The sequence below is a fragment of the Pelodiscus sinensis genome, chromosome 7 (genome assembly GCF_049634645.1).
Source record: "Pelodiscus sinensis isolate JC-2024 chromosome 7, ASM4963464v1, whole genome shotgun sequence".
Lineage (NCBI taxonomy): Eukaryota > Metazoa > Chordata > Testudines > Trionychidae > Pelodiscus > Pelodiscus sinensis.
In genome coordinates, this window is record NC_134717.1 from 71,241,962 (window position 1) to 71,264,865 (window position 22,904).

General features: G+C 44.4%; 1 protein-coding gene across 9 annotated transcripts in view; it reads right to left on the reverse strand.

Moving 5' to 3' along the window:
* ANKRD44 (ankyrin repeat domain 44) overlaps positions 1-22,904 on the reverse strand; it is a 221,277-nt gene that overhangs the window by 98,344 nt on the left and 100,029 nt on the right. For all 9 annotated transcript variants that reach the window (XM_014570888.3, XM_006117911.4, XM_075934242.1 and 6 more), the window contains exons 3-6: positions 21,671-21,749; positions 12,291-12,361; positions 4,141-4,341; positions 462-549 (exon numbers count right to left, since the gene is read on the reverse strand). In XM_014570888.3, the coding sequence (XP_014426374.1) occupies positions 462-549; positions 4,141-4,341; positions 12,291-12,361; positions 21,671-21,749 (439 nt within the window). The remainder of the gene's footprint in view (positions 1-461; positions 550-4,140; positions 4,342-12,290; positions 12,362-21,670; positions 21,750-22,904) is intronic.

Here is a 22,904-nt window from a genome sequence, read left to right on the forward strand (position 1 = left end):
CTTCAGAATAAAAAAATAAAAACAAGAAAAACAACAATTTCAGAAAAAAAGCATAACAACTGCATTTGTGCATCATTTTATCTAATATAGTTACCGAAATCTACACTACTGCTAATTGTGGCAAGGACAATTTTAACATGTATTTGTCATAGGCAAATATATTTGAGGTTAGAATTAAAGTCAGGAGAGAATATGAGAATAAAAACAGGAACATGAAAAAAATATCCAGGTTGTGTTAGTTGAACACCTCAACCTACACTCTCAGCTGGTATGAATCAATGTAGTTCCACTGAAATCAATGGAGTTGTGTCTATAATGATACCAGCTGATGATGTGAGCCCATAGCCTTACTCAAGATAATTACAGCTTTCAATTTCCATGGCAGGAACTGGGCCTTGTGCAATGTAGAGCACAGTGCTGGTACTTCAATAATAAAACACATAAACAAACATGCTTCTTACCCATATATGCTGCCCAATGAATAGCTCTCCTGTCCTTTTTGTCAAAAGCATTGATGTTTGCCCCTTTGGCTAAAAGTAAGTTCACCATCTAAAACAACAATGGAAAGTAAATCTTTGGATCAGACAAGTCTTCCATTTACAATAAGTCAGTCTGTCAATAATGCTATCACCCTAGATATAGTGCTTGCAATGGAGGGAAATACATGGTTGCAATCTGCTGAGCAAATCACACTTGGCTCTGTGTGATTTAGACATAAGGTATGCAGGAAAACTTTAGCCTTAAAAGTAAAGATCAGTTAAAAATCTCTTCCAGGAAACTGCAGTTTAATTAAACTAATAATTAAAAATGTATGCTTTTTTTGTTAAAGGCACTAAAACTCTACAGCTTGCTCTGTCTCCACCCAAAACATGCAGATTACAGCCCGAATAAGAGTCAGTTTTCATTTGTATACTGCAGTGCTACACTGCGACTCTTTCAATTCTTACACTTTTAAAATCGCTGTAGATTTAGTGATTGTGGAAAGCGCTGGATTCATGGCAGAGGGAGGCGCTCTGGAATCGCAAAACCACATAGCGGCAGCACTGCATGCTTTTCCATGCTACCCCTTCCAATGCTCCCCAATACTGAGCTACAGAGAAAACAGTCTAAAGGCGAAAGAATAATTCATTCCTCGGGCTCATTCAGGACTCGATCCTGGGCACTCTGGCCTTGAGCTAGGAAAGCACTTACATATCTGCTTAGTCTTAAGCACGTAAGTAATCTTTAATTTCAATGGAACTATTCTTGTATTTAACATTAACTACACACTAAGGATATGTCTACACTTTTGGTGACAAAACAGTGAGAGTGTTCACTCTGCAATGCGACTTATCAGGGAAAACACCCACTTCTGGTAAGAAAAAAATTCTACCCCCTACAAGAGACTTTTTTCTTTTCCCTTCCCTTTACTGTCGATAAAGAGCCAGTGTAAACTCTGCTGTTTGTTTTGTTCACAGAACAGGCTTCCGCCAGTACCCGCCAATGGTTCTGCTTATTGTTTGGATTTCTGCTGCCCTTTGGGCATGTGTCACTCCCCCCCCCCTTCAAGGCTCTCGTAAGTATCTGGCAGCTCTATTTGGGTAACAGAGCAAATCATTGGACTGCTCCTCTTCTACCCGGCAGTAGGAACACAGCGGCAGACAGACTGCCGCTGCAGGGGGAAGGGAGAGAGGCTGCTGTGCTGGGTTGACATTCCTCAGCATGGAGGCCTCACAGAACTACTCATGGTGCCACTCCCAGCAGCTGAGGAGGTTGTGGGAGAACTCAAGAGGGAATCCCAAATTGCACAGGGATTAGCTCTGCCTTCCCACAACATTACACTCTGGGATACACATCCACAGTGCATTGCTCATACTGTCGATAATTGTGCCCCCAGGATGGGCATTATCTGTCAGAGGGAGCAAGTGTGAACACCTTCTGGTAATTTTTGTTTTGGCGACTTTTGGGTGTCAACATAAGTTTTGTCAACAAAATGTGGTAGAGTAGCCACATCCTTTGCTGGACTGGGCTCCAAGACTAGCAGGATCGAGCCCTCAGTCCTAATTCCCTCTGCTAACAAGCATGATGTTGGCTTGCTTCAAGTCACCTTTTACCCACTGGCAACTGGAATGAGACCAACTCATTTCATATATGCCAGCAAATAGCTAACAGAAAGTACAAAGCTTCGGTTGTGATGACTAAATGTAAAAAGTTCCAGACCCCCCAGCATCATCCAAATATTAACATAGGGACAAGCAAAAACACACAAAACAATTTGAATGTAAAACATACAACGATTTTCTGTATCCAGCAAAATAAACACTTTAAGCTATTCAATATTCAGTGGTGGAATGAACCAGAGATTTCATTAAAAGTATTTAATCTATTACTAGTTGTGCCCTGTATTACATTCTGCCATTAAAAGGCATTATATCAAAGCAAGTCAATCATGAAATCGTGTTTAAATGATAAATATTATGTCTTTCCTAAAACATTAAACTTTTAAAAGGCCAGTTTGCAGATTCCTTTTACAACAAATACCCATAAGGCTGCTTTTTTGTAAGTTACAAAACAGTAAATCAACTTTTTATTATTATTATTATATATTTAATTATTTATTGATTTATCAATGGTATCAGTCTCAGTAGGAGAATTTTTATTTCACGCTTAAACCAGGTCTACACTACCGGGGAAAGTCAACCAAAGATATGCAACTCCAGCTACGAGAATAGCATAGCTGGAGTCGAGGTACCATATGTCGAATTTCTAAAGTGACCCCACTGCAGGAAGTCAAGGGGAGAGTTTTTCCCATCTTCTTCTCTCGCTCCTCGCGGCCCAGTGGAGTACTGGGGCTGACGGGGGTGCAGATAGTGGGTGATTTAGCAGATCCTTACTAGACCTGCTAAACCGAACCCCAGGAGATCCATCTCCAGAGCACCGATCTCAGGGTGAGTGAAAACAAGCCCTTAAGCCTATATCAGTAGTTCTCAACCTATTTACCCTTGCAGGCCACGTATGCAGGTCTCTATGTGTTACGGGGGCTGCATCCAATACTACTTATATAGCCCTGAGGATGTCACATGGGCCACAGCAGTGTGCTGACTGGGCCACAACCGATGTCCTTGGATCTCTGCATGTGTGCAGATTTTCCCAGATACAATTACAGGCTCCTAATACAGTGGCTTTCAATGTATAAAGGTGTAATTATGTCTTTAGGGAATACTGCAGAGCAGGGATTCTCAAACTTATTTGATCGTGACCCCCTTCTTTGTGTTTGTAGCTATCTTAAGCTATCGCCAGTGTATCTGAGCTAAAACTAGGGTGGAGAAAATACGGCCTGCGGGCTGGAACCAGCCCATCACGCATTTAGATCTTGTTGCCACAGCCCAGAAGGACCCTCTTAGGCAGGCACCCTGACTGCCACAGTCCCACACAATGCTCAAAGTGGCTAGCTGCCGTGTGTGTGTGTGTGTGCATGCGCGTGCATGCAGTGCACACACCTAGGCAGGAGGGAGGTGCCCATGTCCTGCCTTCACCCCCAGAACCATCCTCACAGCTTTCCACTGGCTGGAAACCATGGAGACCTGCTGCTCCCCACTCTTCCCAAGAGGCGTGCCATGTGGAAAAAACACACGCGCTAGCCCCAGCAGCTGATTGGTTCGAGTAGTACGTGGAGCTGCGGCAGCTTCTCTGAGGGTGCCACGAGACTATATGCTGGGAGCTGCCTATGACAAGGGCCTCCTGGCCAGACCCTGCACCTGGAACCTGCTCCATCACCCCACCCCTCTGCCCCAGAACCATCTGCACTCCTGCCCTAGGTCAGAACCCTTCCAGAATCCCAACTCCCTCTCAGAACCCACACCCCTCTGCACCCCAAACCACTACTCAGATCTCCCCCCTGTACTCAAAACACCATCCTTCGCCCTGCACTCCTTCCATTCATACTGTAGAAGAGCTCAGCTCCCGACAACTTGCCAAATTCTTGGAGTGGCCCCCCACTGAAAATTATTGCCCATCCCAGTCTAAAATCTCTCATAAGCGATGGTTAGATAGCTACCTATCCATGCCATATAAAGATATATAAACTCATACTTTATTTTGATAAGGACAACAGTGCCAGAAACCCATAAATTATATCAACAATGCTTCTTGGCCACTTACCTCGATGTGTCCGTTGAGAGCAGCATGGTGTAATGCGGTGCGCCCCCCTCTGTCAGAGACGTTGACACTGCTCAGCATTGGAATGATTACTTCTGCACACTTCACGGCTTTGTTCGCAGCTGCCACATGCAACGGGGTCTGCCAGTTCTTGTCCCGAGCATTAACATCCGCTGAATGCTTAATCAATACCTGTACTGCTTCCTGCAATGGAAGTACAATTATAAACAAGCTATTAAAATAAATATTTGGCATGTCTATGTAGGAACATCTCTCTCTAAACATCACATGGTAAAGTGTGGGAAAGCAATATACTTGGTGTTCCTAGTAGTCACATAAAACTCACAGACAGGCAGGGAAAAGGACAGTTAGGGTCAGTCCTTCAAACATATTCCAGGTGAGGGAAGTGAAATCGCTGATTCAAATGCCCTTGCATTACACATCATTGTATACATTTAGCTTTTTTCAAGTACATTTGTTATAACTTAGGGCAGAATCTTGCATTTCTTAGTCCACACAAACTTTCCTATTTTGGTGTGAAAAACTGCAGGACTGGGTCCATATCAGACACAGTCACTGCTCTTTAACACTAGACATTAGAGCCACGTTCTGCTTGAGGGAATTAATGTATTTATTGTATCTGAGATAAAAAGGGGATAAATACTATGTATGATGAACCCATCTATAAAATACATGAAGGATTCTTTTCAACAATAGAGTGGAAACAAAACTGTTATACATAGCAGTCATAAAAGGACAGAACAAAAATCCAAGTTAACTGTACAGGTAAAAAATTTCAGATTCACAAACAAATTCTGTCCAGCAACTACGCATCACACCTCAAAACATACTCACCTAGGAACCCACCCCTGCAATAAACTCCAGTGTCAACGCTATATAGCTACACAAGTGACATCATCACATCACCACCAAATCAGAGGCTCATACAGCTGCACATCCACTAATGTGATCTATGCCATTAAGTGCCAGCAATGCCCCTCGGCCAAGTACATTGGCCAAACTGGACAATCTCTACAACAAAGGATCAATGGACACAAATGAGATATTCGAAATGGTAATATACAGAAACCTGTTGGGGAACATTTCAGCTTGTCCAGGCACTCACTAATGGATCTAAAAGCGGCTATCCTCTTACAAAGTAATTTCAGGAATCAGCTAGAGAGACAGACTGCGGAACTGGCCTTTGTATGCAAATTTGACACATTTAGCCAGGGACTGAACAAAGACATTTATTCGATGGGCCATTTTATTCAACACCCAAATGACATCAAAAGCTAAGTATCGGGAACTTCCAGCCCACTCTATTAGCCTCATTTTAGCACAGACCCTGTAATTGACAGGGTTTTTTTTTTCCTTTCCCTTCCTCTATCCTCTCTTTTTCTGTGATCTGTTTGTATCTCTGGACCCCTTGCTCCATTCATCTGGAAAAGTGGGTTGTTCTCACAAAAGCTCATTATATTAGCTATATTTCTGTGGTAGTCTCTAAGGTGCTACAAGACCATTCATTGTTTTTTTACGTTTATTTAGGTTCACGAAACATCAGAGTAAGGCTGATACTCATGTGCTTAGTTTGTAAGGGTGATAACTAAGTGCATATACCAACAGAATTAAACTACATATTTTCCATTACAGACACTGCACATCTCTTGACCAAGGAAATTTGTAGCACCTATACTTAGGTGGGAGGAGACAATAGATTTAAACATCTCACAGTTGAACAGAGAGGTTTGTCTTCTCCCATTTGAAACTCCAAAAATATAAAACAGACTTTTAAAAAACGTTACAGACACTATCGGCTTAGCTGGGCTGAGTTTAACGCAGCCATGCAGCGTGACAGTGGGAGACGCTCCACCAGGACTGCATTAGATCAGTCTGTATCACAGCAGGAGAGACAGGGAGGGAGATTAGATGCTCATCACTCTCATCTCCCACCATCAGCAAGGGAACTAGAGATGATGAGCACTGGGAGGGGTAGTGTGGCAGATTATTCCCCCTCCAGGATATGATATAAGGAGTGGTAGAGCAGAGGAACAGGGCCTCAGAAGGGCAGGTCAGGCAGAATTCCCAGAGACTACTCCAGGGCAGTGCAACTAGGTCTTTTAGCTATAACCCTGAGCAAAGGATAATCTAGCTCTAAAAAATATCCAAGGGACCTGAGTACTCACTTTAACAAAATTATGTATGCATGTTTCATGCTAAAGTATAATTATACATTATCATTTATACTGGGGTCGGCAACCTTTCAGAAGTGGTGTGCCGAGATGTAACTTATTCACGGATCTGTGTGCTGGTGGGAGGGATGGGGTCAAGGGTAGGCTGGGTACGGTAACCACTTTTTCTGAACCAGCTGCAGCTAGGGAGAATGGTTTAATTTAAATTATTGAACAGATTAAGCGTTTTAACTTTCTCATGTTAGCTTGCCAAATTTCATTTTAAATAAAGTACAATATTATGTCCAACACAAAAGGTTTTAATGTTTTTCTTATTTATGATAGGGGTGAGAAACCCTTTTTGAGTCGGAGGGGGTCACAGAAAAATCAGTTGGGGACCACACAAATGAGAAGCAAAACAACTCCTCCAAAAACCCCCAGCCATCACAGACATGGCACCCAACTGAGGCACTTCACTCCTCTGGCACTCCAGCTTCACCGAGTGAGAGGAAGGGACAGGGAGGACTGAGGTTCAGGGCTTTGCATAGGCCAGATTTACTTTTCTGGTGTGCTGGAGTTACTGGATTTTATGGCCCCTCTTACAGTCTGGGTAGGGACAAAAATGAGGGATTCAGTGTGAGATACAGGACTGCTAGTGAGTGGGGTAGGGATGGGGGTGCAGAATCTAGGAGGGAGGTAAGGTGCAGAAGGGGGAGAAGTTGTGAGGTCTGGGTGGGAGGCAGGGTGCAGAAGCAGGGCAGGAGTAGAGTGTCTGGCCATACCAGGGGGGAGGATGCAGGATCAGGATCGGGGTAGGGTGACCAATGATTTGTACAAAGTGTAACTAGGTATTATATGCAATTCTAGGCATACACGCACACTATTCGCACAATTGCACTCCTTTAGACAAAGGAAGAAGGGATGTAATAGTGTAGTCGATTAACGGATAAGCAAAAGCTTACAGGTTAATGCCACAGACTACACGCATTCCCAGCCCTCCCGCTTTGCCAGTACATTTTTTAGCAGGCTGGCCAGCAGCCCAACTCAGTCCTGGCTTGCAACGGGTCCGAGACCTACCCCTGTTGCAGCTCTGCATTTACAGTGTATTAGGAGCCAGATGGGCAGCCCAGCTCACTTCCAGCTCATGCCGAGTCCGGGAGATAAGACACCCCCTAGACAGGAGCTGCTGCCACCCCGTGCTGTTGCCTCTTTATCAGAGGCAGCAGCACAGGGTGACAGGCAGCTGGTCCATGACGGGAGCTGTTTTTTAAACTGGCTTCCCTCACGGACCTGCTTCTACCTGGTATCCTGCTCTGCTGGCTCTGATACAGAGGCAGCAACACGGAGTGGCAGGGGGCTCCTCAGGAGTGAGGCCGGAGCACTCTGGCTGCCAGCCCTGCTCCCAGGGACTATAGAAGAGTTGACTAACCAATAAAAATTCATGAGGTTACTCGACTATTCCATTAGCCAATATTTAACATCCCTAAAAGAATAAGCATTTTATCAGCATGCTTATTATTTGTTTGTTTTATATTCATATTATACACACATATTTATATTTATATTTAGGATACAATTATTAAATCTAGCTTAATGTAAAAGTGGCCTTGCTTTCAGAAGCACTGAACACTCTCAGCAACATCAGTGAGATTTGCAGCTGCTCCAGATCTCTGAGCATTGGAGCACTTACTGCCCTGAAATTCTTTGGAGAGGAAGACAGAATTTTAGGCTGGCGGCTGCGTAATCAATCTACACATTATAAAAATGGGGCCTGGGCCTGCAGTCAATGCTCATGGAATAAGGAGCCCCAAATTAATTAAAAATAGACGTCAAAGTTTTCAAATCTGTGCACCTCAACTCAGGAATTTTAAGGCAAGAAGGGAACATTCTGATGCTCTACTTTGAGCTCCTGCAGAACACAGGCCATTGAATTTCACACTGTGGGCTCATCCTCACTGCAACAATTAACTCAAGTGAACACATTCAAGTTACTCCCCTTGCGCTAACTGGGCTCGAGTGAGAGTGGCCATTCCATGGAGTCGCACGCAAGCGACACAGAATGACTGAACTAGCTGCGAGTCAGCTGTGACTCAAGCTGCTCTGTCCCACTACATTGCTTGCTCCAGCACCAGCAGCATTCAAGCTTCAACCCACCTCCGACAGGCTAACTCGCTCGAGCTTAAGGCACAACTTAACTTGAGATAAAGTTTTCTGGGCATGAATGGCAGTGGGGCCAGGGGCAAAGCATGAGTCATAGCGCCAGTTAACACTGCCGGGAAGGCAAACTCAATTCATGCATCAGTCCCATAGTTCCCCCAGTTCAGATCTAAAGACTTCAAGTGATGTAGGATCCTTCCCATCTCTATGTAAATTATTCCAGTGGTTGATTACTCTCTGGCCTACTCTACACCACACAGGTTAACATAAAGCAGCTTACATCTACCTAATTACATCAGTGTCCACCTACAGCCACGTCCCAACAATGCAAATGCCCTACTACACTGACACAAGTGCTACACCTCTCGTGAAGGTGGAGTTATGTCAGTGTAGTTAGGGCAACAATGTCTATGGAGAGCAGTGAAATAAGAAAGCCAGGAAGCTAGACCCTCTACTGTTTCTTGCTTTTCCTGGGGCAAGAAGCCCTGGTGGTTTCCCCCTACTCCCAAGAGCAACAGCTGCCCCCCCCACTCACAGCGAGGAACAGGGAGGTTAGAAGGTTCAAGGGGTTTCCTCCCTGCTCTTGGTAATGAACTCCATCTCCATCCTGCCTCTTCTCACCTCTGCTCCACTCTCAACCCATCTCTTCCCACCCAGTTCCACCCTCCCCAAGCACTGATCCACTGAAAGCAGGAGAAGCTGTGGGAACTGGCTGCCAGGAGGTGCTAAGCACCCATTAATTTTTTTCCGAAGGTGTTCCAGGGATGGAGCATCCGTGGAGTAAGTTCCTAAGGTGCTGGGAGAAATTCCAAGATTTCAAAATTTCATTTATTTATAAGTCAGGTAGAAATGTAGAAATCTCAGCATTTTTTGTGAAATGAAATATTCTTGAAACATTTCATTTTCGATAAGGTTGAAACATTTTACTCAAACTTTATATTATAAAATTTAGAACAGGTTATAATAGTTGAAATAATAAAGTCTGAACAAACCATTTCAACCTCATCAACACAACCTTCTGATATGGTCAAAATGAAATATTTTTACTTTTCCACAAACTAAATATTTTGATAATCTCACAGTGGAAAATTTTGACAACCAATTTTTGTTTCAAATTTCCAACAGAAAATTATTCTATTGAAAAAGTTATGGCAAGCTCTCCTCAGCTCTAACAACTACCTTTAAGCAAAATGAAATACCCGTTAAACCTCTCTAGTTCGGCACTCTCTGGTCTGGTAACATCTATGGTCCGATGTGATTGTAATTAGCCGGATGTCCACTTATCATGGATGTGGCCAAGTTTTCCACAGTCCCATAAAAGTGTATTTACAGACATCAGTCCTGGCTCTCAGTGTTCTGTGCTGTTATTTAGCTCTAATGTACCCCTAAATGTCTTCTAAGAGCCCAATAAGCAGTGGAAGCATTGGTAATGCTGCTAGACAATGTTGACCTCCCGTGGTTCGGCAAATTCTCTGGTGCGGCACCCGTCAGATCACCTTGCACGTGATTGTTCTAACAGTGGAACTACTTTTCTAAAAGCCACAGATACTTGACAAAACATAATGAGGCCTGAGTCAACTTTTGGCCAAAGAAGCCCCTGTTTGACTACTGATCTAGTATTATAGTACTAATATTGGAAATTTGTCATGTAGCATGTGCAGTGATTTATTTTTGAAAACATAGTACCAATAACAGTTAAAAAAAAAATCTTACACTACTAAATGTCATTCAAAATGTTAGTAAAGCAATATCTTGCATATGAACAAGAATTAGCAAAGAAAAAAGGACTCAGGAAGAAAATGACATTTTTAGGAAATATACACATTGAAATAAGATTAGCCAGTTTACACAGGCCACAGCTCACTTTTTTATCACCTCCTCACATTCTGTACCTGTGATATCATTCCTTTCGGGATGCTAGAATTACCAGAACCACGGAAAAGAAACCTGCCCAATAGGGTGCAGGCCTCCCTCTGCACAGGGTATTCACTTGCTTTCAGCAGCAAAGGGTGAAGAATGAGGCACAAAGCCCTGGTAAGACATTTTTAGCTAGGACTGTCATAACATAAAATTCACCCCCCATCTAAATCAGCTACACCATAGAGATTGTAATTCCTGGGTTACAAAGACTGTGGCTGTTACGGAGGACATGTCTAAACTCCAAAGATTTTTCGAAAGAGGATATGCAAGTTCCACAGGAATTTGCATATCTTTTTCCGATCACATTTTCGAGAGAGGAACTTTTAAAAATAAAAGTAATCTGGACGTTTTTTGTTTTTTTCCCCAGAAAAAACCAACCACCACCATTTTCAAAAAAAAAACCCCCACCTTCACAAACCTCCTTTTTTTTTTTTTTTAGGAAGAGCGGTTTTTCCCAAAAAAAAGGGGTTTTTTCCAAAAAAATTGCATCCAGACTTACTTTCATTTTCGAAAGATCCTCTTTCAAAAATGCCATTAGAGGAAGAATTTGCATATCCTCTTTCAAAAAATCTCTGTAGTTTAGACGTAGCCTGAAGGTTTATGTCCGACTTTTATTTTTAATGTGGCTTTTTGTATTTCTCTCCTTTCCCTGCATTTGTTTTTTATTAGCCATTTCTTTCAGTAGGCTTCACTGGAAGCCAGCAACTAGGAAGCTCGGGCAGTAGCTAAGCAATGTCTGTGTTCAGAAATGAGCTAAGGAGTCCTGCCTCCAGGCTTGGCAAGCACTGGGATTGTTATGGAGGTGATTACAGCCAGCTCGCGTCTCTCAAATGCGCCTCTCAGCAGCCAATTCATACGGCAGTTGCTTGTATCATATCAACTGAATATTAAGAGGATAAAAATACACACAGAGGCCAAAAATGGAAGCACAGAATGATGGTACTCTTGACAATTCAGTCATGGGTTATTCTCTCTGATAATTATTATCCCTCAGCTTTCAAGATGAAAAAGGGGGATGCTAAAAATTTCTTTTCGCCAAATGGAAAAGTATGGACATTCATCTTATAAATGAATCAGAGGAATTAAAAGGAAGCTTTATGGACGCCTTCAAATAGTTACTCCAATCAAACTCCACAGTAAACCTCTTAGATCGCTAGATGCATGCCCTCCCATTGCAATTCCACCCCCTTATCTTATCCCACACTCCACTGTGTCTGATCATTTTAAGGTGATTAGACCAGCGCCACGACACAGTATACCCCACTTACATCAAGATCATTCTATCTAATAGCTGTCTGCCGAACGTAACCTCTATTAGTCATCATGTTAGAGAAAGCAAGCAGCTACTTAGGGGTGGAAAACCACAAGCATCCAGCAGGCTAACAATAAGAACACCACACAGCTCGTTAGTATTGCCTTAGTGAAATGGAAATTGTTTCACAATCAGAAAATTCTTTCTTTTCTCTCCCTCTCTTTTTTTTTGGTCACCATTTGTATTTTATTGTGCTCGTGGAATTTTTGTCAATATTTTCAAATATCTAAAAGGGTGTCACAAGGAGGAAGGAGAAAATTTGTTCCTCTTGGTTTCTGAGGACAGGACAAGGAGTAATGGGCTTAAAGTGCAGCAGGGGAGGTTTAGATTGGACATTAGGAAAAAATTCCTAACTGTCAGGGTGGTCAAATATTGGAATAAATTGCCAAGGGAGGTGGTGGAATCTCCCTCTCTGGAGATATTTAAGAACAGGTTAGATAGACATCTGTCAGGGATGGTGTAGACGGAGCTTGGTCCTGCCTTGAGGGCGGGGGGCTGGACTCGATGACCTCTTGAGGTCCCTTCCAGTCCTATTATTCTATGATTCTATGATTCTTTGTATGTAACTGCTGAGGTAATCAGAGCTCACTCACTTCACTCCTTGAGGCAACTGCCCGATGAAGAGGGGTCAGCCACATATTGTCCTTGGCATTGACACGAGCCCCTGAAAATCAACAGTACAGATTATTGGCATGCTTCTGATGCAGTATTTGCAATAATAATATATTTTTTATTTACAAAGGATGTGCTGCATTCATATACACAGGGCTTATCACAACCTTGCTGGCATGAGATTACTTCCACATTGTTAACCCTTAGAAAATTACCTTACTTACAAAAATTAGAACCACTCAACAGTAAAGTGGGGGCGATGGGCCTAAGTTGCCTATCAAAGATTAGCTAGTTATCTGAGGACCAGGCAAATGTACAAGTCTGTCAGGAGGTAAGACAGATGAGGTGGGGATCTGGGACCTGAACCTATAGACAATTGAGTCTTTCATCTTTTGGAGCTGACAGCATTCAGCACCTCACAGGCTCAAGTCCACAGTCACACATCCAGGAAATGCAGGAGGCTTCTTGAGCTTGAAGTGCTTGTTGGAAGTGTTAGGGAATGATTTAAAGGGTAATGGGGGAGAAGGTGGCGCAGCTAGATACTGCTGGGTCACTTGCTGAGTGGAGAAGGTAATAAGGAAGTTTGGGGGCAGCCAGGTTGGGGTGGGACAGTTGAACACACCCTGAGAAAGTGAGCTTGCACATCCATGCGGGGCACAAATGCAGTTTAAGTGATACTTTAAAGCAATCCATTGCAGCAATAAGACAAACAAGGAAAAATCATTGGGGGAAGAAAATAAAGACACTGCTTTATTTTATAATATTATTATTGTGTGAAAGCAGAACATTTTACAAACTAGCATAGGTATCTGTAAATCTGTCCTGGATACAATTGGATAAGTTTTAGATAAGTATAAATATCCTGAGGATAGGGCACCTGGGGTTCACAATTAAACCTTCAAACTCTTCAATAATAAAAACGCACGTTTTAACTCAATTTTCACTAGAACAGTGGTTCTCAAACTGTGGTCCGTGGCCGCCTTCCAGGTAGCCTATGGCTTCCAGGTACTCCGGAATCCAGGTAGTCTGGAATCCAGCCAATGGAAGCAGCAGGAGGCCATGACTAAGATATGATTCTGGGAGAGGCGTGGGGTGTGGAAGGAAGTGCCCTCCTGCCCTGACCCCGCACTCTACTGTGCTCCTGAACCGTCCCGTTCCCCCCAAGACCCCAGCCCATTTATGCACCCTCCCCCCCAGCCAGACTGCCTACCCCCAGCCTGTTCCTGCACCCTTCTTCCTGGCCAGATACCCCACCTCCAGTCTGCTCCTCCACTCTCCCTCCCTCCTGCATCCTCCCTCCTGGCTAGCCATCCCACCCCGAGTCTGCTCCAGCACCCATGCCCCCCGCCAGACACCCCGCCCCCAGTCTGCTCCTCACCCTCCCTACTGGCCAGACACCCTACCCCCGGCCTGATCCTGCACCCCACCTCCCGCCTGGATCTTGCGCCCTCACCTGCTCCTGCACTACACTTCCTGCTCAGATCCTACATTCTCATCACTATCCCGCTTACTGGCAGCCCTGTCCCACACACTGAACCCCTCATTTTTGTCCAGACCTTGGGGGAGGTCCAGAAAATCCACTAACCCCAAAACCCCAGAAGAGTAAATCCAGCCCAGGGGAAACCCTGAACCTCTGTCCTCCCTGCCCACCCCCTTGCCTTGTGGGGCTGGAGCACCAGAGAAGTGAGGTGTCTCAGTTGGGGGCCACATCAGTGAGGGCTGGGGTTTTTTGGAGGGTTTTTTTTTTTTTTTGCCTCTTCCTTGTGTAGTCCCCAATTCGTTTTTCTGTGGGTCAGTGACCCCCAAACCAAAAAAAGGTTCTCCCCCATTATAAATAAAGAAAACATTGACACCTTTTGTGTTAGACAAAAATTAATATTTTACTTTATTTAAAATGAAGTTTGATACACTAGCACGAGAATGTGAAAGCGCTTAATCTATTTAATAATTTAATATTTCCTTTCTTATTGGTTAAATTAAAACGTTCTCCCTAGCTGCAGCACTAGCAAAATGACTTGGATGTAATTATGTAATTAACAGTGAGTTTCCCTGGGCAACTGATGGTCCCCAGAAAGGTTTACAATGGGCCAGGTGGGCCACGAGCCAAAAAGTTTGAGAACCAGTGCATTAGAGTATAAGCTTTTATATAATACACCCATTACAAAGGCTTTCGTTTGAATTTTCCCTGATTGTACAAGGTCTAAGAACTAAAAGTATTATCCAAAAAACACTGCATGTTTATGTCTCACTCCTAATGGTCATTGAGAATGTGGTTCTAATAATCAGAGTGGTAGCAAATGTCTGTGAGTTTCCTTTCAGTTTTTCAAAAGTTGGAAAAAGTTTCAAATTTCCCAGGTCACCAGGCTTCAGAAATAACTGCAATTTGTGAAGGTGCCAATACGAGACAGATCGCACTAATCTGTCTGGCCTGCCTGGGAGCCTTACATCTAACGGAACTAGCTGTGCCCATGCAAAATGAATGTCTGGTTTAGTAAATTATGTTTTATTGGAGAATTTCATTGTCATAAAGATGTACATAAGCATCAGACCTCAGACACACTCACCCAGGAACCTATCCCCTGTAACAAACCCGGTTGCTAACTCTGTCCATTCATCTATACAAGCAATACTACCAAACCTAACTACATAAGCCATATCACAGGCTCATACAACTGCACATCCTCTAATGTAATATATGCCATCAAGTACCAGCAATGCCCCTCTGCCATGTATATTGGCCAAAGTAGACAGTGTCTATGACAAAGGATAAATGGACACAATGCAGATATCAGAAATGGTGACACACAGAAACCTACAGGGGAACATTTTAACCTGCCTGGGGACTCAATCATAGATTTAAAAGTAGCCATTCTTCTACAAAGGAATTTCATAAGCCAATTACAGAGAGAGAGTGTGTGTGGAACTGACCTTCAGATGAATATTTGACACTGGTTTCTCTAGGCCTGAACAAAGACATTAACTGGATGGCCCATTATAAAAAACAATCTTCCTTACATTTAACATTTTAATGACAAAAGCTAAGTATGCTTCTACACTTCAGTTAGTCTATAAGGTGCCACAGGACTCCTCTCCGCTTTTTCTATACTGTGTTGGTCCCTAGAGCCTTCCATTATAGACAGGACCCCATTATGTTAGGCACTAGGCTAACACATAGCAAAGACAGTCTCTGCCCCAAGGAGCTTTAAATGTAGGATTCCAATGTATCTTGTTACACTGTTTTGGATAAGTGAGATCTGTCACATGCTAACTGCATGGACAAAATCCCAATTACTGGTATCAAATATTTCTTTTAATGAAATTTATTCTGTGGTTCAATTCTTTTAACTGAGGTTCTCCTGATTTCTTTCTACTCATTCATAAGCAGATGGTACCACATCAGATAAGCTTAGGTGACAAATAGCATGATGTGACAGGCAGTTATATCATTCCTCAATATTCAGCAACTACAGTGGCATCTGCAAACATGATGATTAGAAAACCCAGGAAATGGTTTCTTTCAGGAGCAGGTTAAGCCACTCACTGATCTATTCACCCTTCAGGAAGCTGAACAGACAGCAGCCAATAAAACCACCAAAGAAAATTATAAACGCAAAATGATCACCACACACACACACATACGAAGAAGCAAGTTATCAATCTTATCTCCCTCTGCTCTTTTCCACATCCTTTTCCTCTGTATGTTTTTCTATGTACTGTTTACCCAACACAGTGGAATGGCTTATTCATAACTAATGTAGTCCACCATGTTTGCAAAGGTTTGTCTTTTTGTATGTTCCACTCAAAACATCTTGTTTGGTTTAACCACCATGTACTGCAGGGATTTGTTGAGTTTTTAAATATCCGTTTCCATCCCAGGATCTCAAATTATTTTACAATACTATTTAGAAAGACTGTCTATGTTCTCAAAGGAAGGAAAATATGCCTGTTCACAGGAGGGTAAAACAGAGGCCTACTTTTTCAGAAATGCTGTTTTAGGTGCTTTACAAGTTATCTGTTTAACATATTTCTAGTGGGAGAACAGCCATTTAAAATGTTGATGTTGAAGAGTTTTGTTACAGCTACTGTTGCATTTTAACATGTACACACCCCTGATAACTGGGGTATAAATTAAGCCAGAATAGGCACTTCAATCAGATGCTCTAAAGGTCAGAGGAAGCTCGACAGATATTGCTTATTCCATAAAATACCACTCTTGGGCTAATCCAGTGATATTTGATTAAGCTGCAGTTCATTGTTACAAACTTTCATATTATCAAGTCGTTTATCTATCACAGAACTAACCATTCATTGCATAAATCCAGTCTGAACAAAGTTTTCTTGTTTTGGATTAGTAACAGCAGCCAGATGCAGTGCGCTAGATTCTTTTACAACAATGGTGTGATGCCATATTTCAGGGGTGGCCAACCCGTTAAAGGCAAAGAGCCACAATAGTTGGGGATATTGCACAAAGGGCTGAGGGAAAAATTGGTCAAGAAAAAAAAAAACCCAGCCCCAACTGCATTTGGTCGAGGAGAAAAAGACAAAACTCCGGTTGGCTTTTTGGCCACATCAGGCTCCTGTCAGCTGGCACCATCTTGTCGGCGCCATTTTGCTTTTCTACACTGGACGGAAAGCACAGGGAACCGGGGGCCCATTTTAAGGCCACGGGGGAGACTTCGCAAACTGCAATTTAAGGGGGGGAAGAACCACATGCAGCTTGCGAGCTGCGGGTTGGCCAGCCCTGCCATACTGCATTGAGTTGGGGGAAGAAAGCGACAATCTCAAAAACCATACCCAGAGTATGTCCAGACTGCACGTTTTGCCGACTTAGCACTTTGTCGGCAAAAAGCAGTAGTCTAGAGGGGGATCTGTCAAGAAAGAAAGCCTTGCAGCAGACATAAGGGATCTGTCGAAAAAGGATTTCTCTCTCGACAGATCCCCCTCTACACTGCCGCTTTTTGCCGACAAAGTGCTGAGTCAGCGAAATGCGGTGGCCATTTTCATGCAAATTAGGCATGGGATATTTAAATCCCTGCCTCATTTGCAATGTCGACCTGCCTAATCTTCATCCCTCTGCCGACAGAGGGATGCAGTCTAGACATACCCCCAGATAAAATCTTAGCTACCTTACACTCTTGCCCCAAACTATAACAAGCTTTTTTCTAGGTTGGAGCAAGTTTAATTAGCTTTCCAAACCTCTTTTAAATTTGGGTAATCTCTTCATATCCTGCATTTGGTCACAAGTAGAAATGCTGTGAACTCACTCTTTTGTGACATTTCCTTCCCTACCTGACCAGAGAAAGAGTTGGAAATTTTGCAGCAGAACTTGTTCTTGTGACATTAAAGCCCAAATTCTTTACTAGAAATTCAAGGTAAGCATCCAAATTTGCACATCTGAAAACCAAAACTTCATTTGAGGTCTGCTTTTCAGAAGACAAATTAGCAATTAATTATTCTGTGTGTATATGTGCAATAGCGTGCAATAGCTTAAAGATCAGATATAGAACAGATATACACCTGAACTCAATTCTTACCACTTCAAGGATGTTGATAAACTTATTTCCTATTGCATCAAGCTCCTTACTCTTTCAACCCGTAGCTTCCTCCTCACTCTCAGTTATTCTTCTGTAATGTAATAAGTCTTACTCTTAATCTGGTGTAGAAACACATGGCCTTTAGACATTTGCAGGAATGTCCAGGAGTTAGCCATGAACCTTCTATGCTTCTTCTAAAGTCACTACAGGCAGTCCCCGGGTTACATCAATCCGACTTACGTCGGATCCCTAGTTACAAACGGGGGGCGGGGGGCGCAGCTAGTGCGGGGTGCCTCCCCCACTGTCGCCACCTCCGGCGGCACGGGGGGCGCTTCCCCCCAGCAGACCAGGGAGACGCGGAGCTAGTGCCCCCCGCCCAGCAGACCAGGGAGACGCGGAGCGGCTTTTCTCACCGCGGAGGACGCGGGTCTGCTGGGGGGAACAAGACACCAGCCAAAAGGGGGCACTCCAGAGCGGAAAAATTAATTTCCTAGGGAACAGCAGGAGCAGCAGGCAGTGAGACCCATTGTGTTACAGTCCCCACCTTGGGAGCAACAGCTCTTCCCCTCTTCAGCACTAGAGCTGCAAGTATCTTATTAGCGTCACGTGAAATTAACAAGTCCCTTCCAGCCTGGCAGAGGTGAAGCTGAAAAATTACCCAGTGTTGTGGGTGGGCAAAAATGGGGAGGAGCAGGACAGAAGGGAAGAGGGGATAAGCCCCAACCCCACACCCTGGCTGGAGTGGAGCAGGGTAAGCCCCAAGGGGATGGGTCTGGTTGCAAAGTGGGTGAGTGGACAACGAGGACCCACCTGTGGCTAAACTCCTGTTCCCAACACAGAATTTTTCTTTAAAATTAATCCTGTGGATAAATTCACACACACTTCACAGGAAGGGATTTCCATTTTCTGCTCAGCAGAATACAACAACAGCTTTGATTGTATCAATATTTCACTGTGCTCTACAGTGACTATTGATTACACTTAATACCCATTTCACTGAACCATCTGTAGCAAATTCTATTTGGAACAGTAATATGCATTGAATAAACTTTTTTTAGTTATAAAAAACAAAGATTCTGACTATTAAATGAATAACTGGGATCTTTCAGGTACCCCAAAAGGAAGATTTGGATATAGCATGAGACACTGAAACTTATGATCAATTTTTAATTAAAATATCAACCAAAAAAAACCTTCATATCAAAACAGTATGTGTTTTTCTTAGAATAAGGAAGTTGTATGAGAATCAGGGTCTTTTCCACCTAACTCCAGCTCCCCGTCCCCCCCCAAAATATGTACCAGTTCCGACTTACATACAAATTCAACTTAAGAACAAACCTACAGTCCCTATCTTGTACATAACCTGGGGACTACCTGTAATCTACCTTTTATTCTAACGACTATCATACGTGTCTTTCATTTTCAAAATTGTTTAGAAGCACTACTGATTATTAACCACATGCCTCTACAAATGTGGTGGGTGTTATGTTCCTACTGCAAATTGGAAACCAATACAGAGAAGGATAAATGTTTTGTCTGAGATCAAAGAATTTGTCCGTGTTAGCTGCTGCAATGAAAATTCACAGTCCAGTGCTCAATATTCCATCTCTTTATATCACAAAACTATGCAAAGAGAGATTTGACATTACCCGGTGGAATCAGTATCGTGCTCTATATTTACACATAAGGATCCATCCATCACTTTGCAGCCAAAATAAAAAACTAAGCAGGTGATTAAATCCCACAGGAGACATCAGAAGTGCATGGGTGGTTGGTGAAGGCGGGGCCAGGGGAGGCCACACACATGCTCCCCCCTCCCAACTACAGGAGGGAAAGGGGAAAGAGCTGACTTGTGCTCGCCCCAGCCTCCCTAGCCCCGAAAGCGGGCGTGCTGCATGGCCTGGCTTGGCTGAGCCCAGCTTTTCCAGACCCGGAGCACTGGGGGAGGGAGGAGAGAGCACTGTGCAGCCTGGCCCAGCCTCTCCAGCCCCGGAGCACCAGGCAGGTGGGCACTAGGAGCAGCAACACTCTACCACCAGAATGCCTAAAACAGGCATTCTGGGAACAGAGTGTGGGCGGTGCCATGTCTGGCGGTTTGGGAAGGAAAAGTTTGCCCCTGCCTAGCATAAAGGATGCCCATGCAGAAGTGAACATATGCTCCTGTCATTTGCTAAATAAGGATGGTCTCAAGCGGGTGCTGAACTTGTTTTTTGAATCTGCAAATATCAAATAGTTTTAATGCACCTCAAATCGATAACAATTCATACTTTTTGTTCACTTGGTTAGTTTTAAAGTACGTTATTGTCTTCTCTTCTTACTATGTTTTAGAAATGTGCATCTGTCTGTCTGTCCACCTGTGAGTCCGTTGGTTCAAGAACTCCTCCTAAATAGTAAGAGCTAGGCCCACCAAATTTGGGATGCAGCTTCCTCTTATCATAATTTAAAGCAAGGTCAGGGTTTGGTTGTGCCTGGATACTGGGATGTGCCTGGATTTTGAATATTTCTCATTAAATGGAAAGGGAAGGGTCTGGCAGGAGGGAATTACACTGTAGAATGACCACAAGGGAGGAGCAAGGGGCCAGAGATAGGGACTAGGACATCTATAAAACCACTGGACCAGTAAGGGGCAGGGGCAGAGAAAGGGACAGTTATCTACTATATATTTCAGGGAGTTTGTCTGTCTGTCCTCCTGCCAGGAGACATGAACCCCTCCCCCAGCTGTGCCCACTGCAGTAGCCATGGACAGGTGCTTCTCACCTGGCCTCAATTTGCTGCAGAGAGAGAGGGCTGGGGGTGTTCTCTCTCCCTGGGGCAGCCTGTATACAGGAGTGGGCAATAATTTTTGCGGCAGAGGGAGGGAAGGGGGCAATTCGCAAATTTTGGCACATGGTCATGGGTTGGCTGTGGGCCCCCTGGAAGGGGTGTGGCCTCAAGCAGAAAGGACAGGGTGGGAAGCTACAGAGAAAGACAAAGAGTGTGTGAGAGTGAAAGAGAGACCCTTTGTGTGTGAGACAGAGACTTTGGGACACAGGTCGAGTGCATGCAGCAGTGTGTACGTGACAGTGACTGTGTGTGGCAGAGCCAGGAGCACAGACTGGGGGTGTGAGAGAGTGACACAGAGAACGTGTGTGCCGGCTGCTGCAGGGTACGTTTCTGAGAGAAGCCACATGCAGTTTCTTTAAGGGAAATCTGCCCTGTCTCCCTCCTCCCCGAGTCTGCACTGCTCTGAGAAACTCACCATCCATGCTTCAGACTGGAGCAGCTCTGCTGTATGTCTCTCTCCCAGACCCCTGCGCTGCAAAGATGGGGGCAGGAGCAGGGGGACACTCTGACTTCAGCACTGCCCCTTGCATGTCCCTCCCTGCTCTGTGCAGCTAGCAGGAGAATCCTGGGAGCAGCTCTGCTGCAGAAAGGAGCAAGGTGGAAGGGGAGAGGCAGCAGAACATCTGCTGTCAGCTGTAAGTATGCATGCTTTGATAGGCAGCTGGGTGGGCCTGATCCGGACCCAGTGCCTGATTTTGCCCACCCCTGCTGCAAACTGAACCCCTCATTGCCAGCCCCAGAGCAATTATTTAAATGAAGAAAAACAAAAAATGTACTTGAGTTAAGGACCCAAGCAATGCCAGGAAAATCTTCTACTGTAATTCATTATATTAAGTAAAGTAAACTGGTTCTCTTATCCTGCAAACAGCATGATACTCCTTGGAACTCAGAGATGGACTCAGCCCAGATTTCACTTGCGTAAGTTAATGATGTCTCCTTGGGGCATTCACTGTAGTTTGCAACATTGGCTTCGCTGGCAATGATTAATTCATACTTCACATTACCTGACAAAATGAGGAGCTCAATGATCTCTGCATCCCCCAGAAAAGCTGCGACATGAAGCGGGGTGCGTTTCTCCCCATCCTGTAAAACAACAAAGATGATACATCTGTAGAGTATGGTCAACACTGTTAAGAGCCAATGTTAAGATATCCTTAAGCTTTAGATAATATTTCATTTTTTATCCATTTCTCATATTAGAAACATGGAATTCAACCAGTAAACGCAGAAAGAGAAGTTCTGAACTAGGCATTTCTCTTTAACTATCCACACCTTACATCAGTGTCCTGCAACCTTTTTAACCACAAGATCACTTTTTCAACATAAGTGCAATGTAAGATCAACCTCAAACCCAAATACCCTTGCCCGGCTTCCTTCCCCTGCCCCAGAAGTCCCGCCCCTGCTCCACCCCTTCTCCGAGGCCTCATCCTGCTCACTCCATCTCCCTTCCTCCCCGAATCTCATTCACTTTCACCAGGCTGGGGTAGGGGGTTGAGGTACAGGCTCTGGTCTTGGGCCAAGGGGTTCGGAGAGTGGGAGGTGACACCCTGAAGTAAGGCGGGCTCTGGAGTGGCCTAGGGGATAGGGCATTAGCCTGGGGAAGGCAGGGTGGTGAGTTCAAGTCCTAGAACTCTCCACCCACCCTGTGAGTGACCAGACAGCCAACACTGACTCTCCCCAACATGGACCTGGTTCCCACATTAGGAAGGCAGGATTAAGGGACTCTCTGAAGGTAGAGAGGTGGGCTAGGTTCTGGAATAGCTTAGGGGATAGGGCCTTTGCCTGGGGAGCACAGTGTGGTGGGTTCAAGTCCCATCTCGCCTAGGTAGCCCAAGTCCCACCCCCTGGCAACAACCAGACAGCCAACACAGGATAAGGTACTGCCTGATGGTAGGGAGGGTGGTATGGGTTCTTGAATGGAATGGGGGGGGGGGGGAATAAGGCATCTGTGTAGGGAGTGCAGAATTGGGGGCCTCGATTCCCACCCACCCTGAGAGCAGTCAGACAGCCAACACAGGCTGCCCCAGGAATGGAGGTAGCTCCCACATTAGGAAAGTAGGATAAGGAACCTTCTGGCAGTGGGGTACGTTTTGCAGCGGCCTAAGAGATATGGCATTTGCAGGGAGAGCACAGGGTTGGGAGCTCCAGTCCCACCTCCGCTGGGAGCAGCTGGACAGCTAATACTGGCTGCTCCACAGATGGAGAGGTGGGGTGGGATTTCCAATGAACTCAGTGATA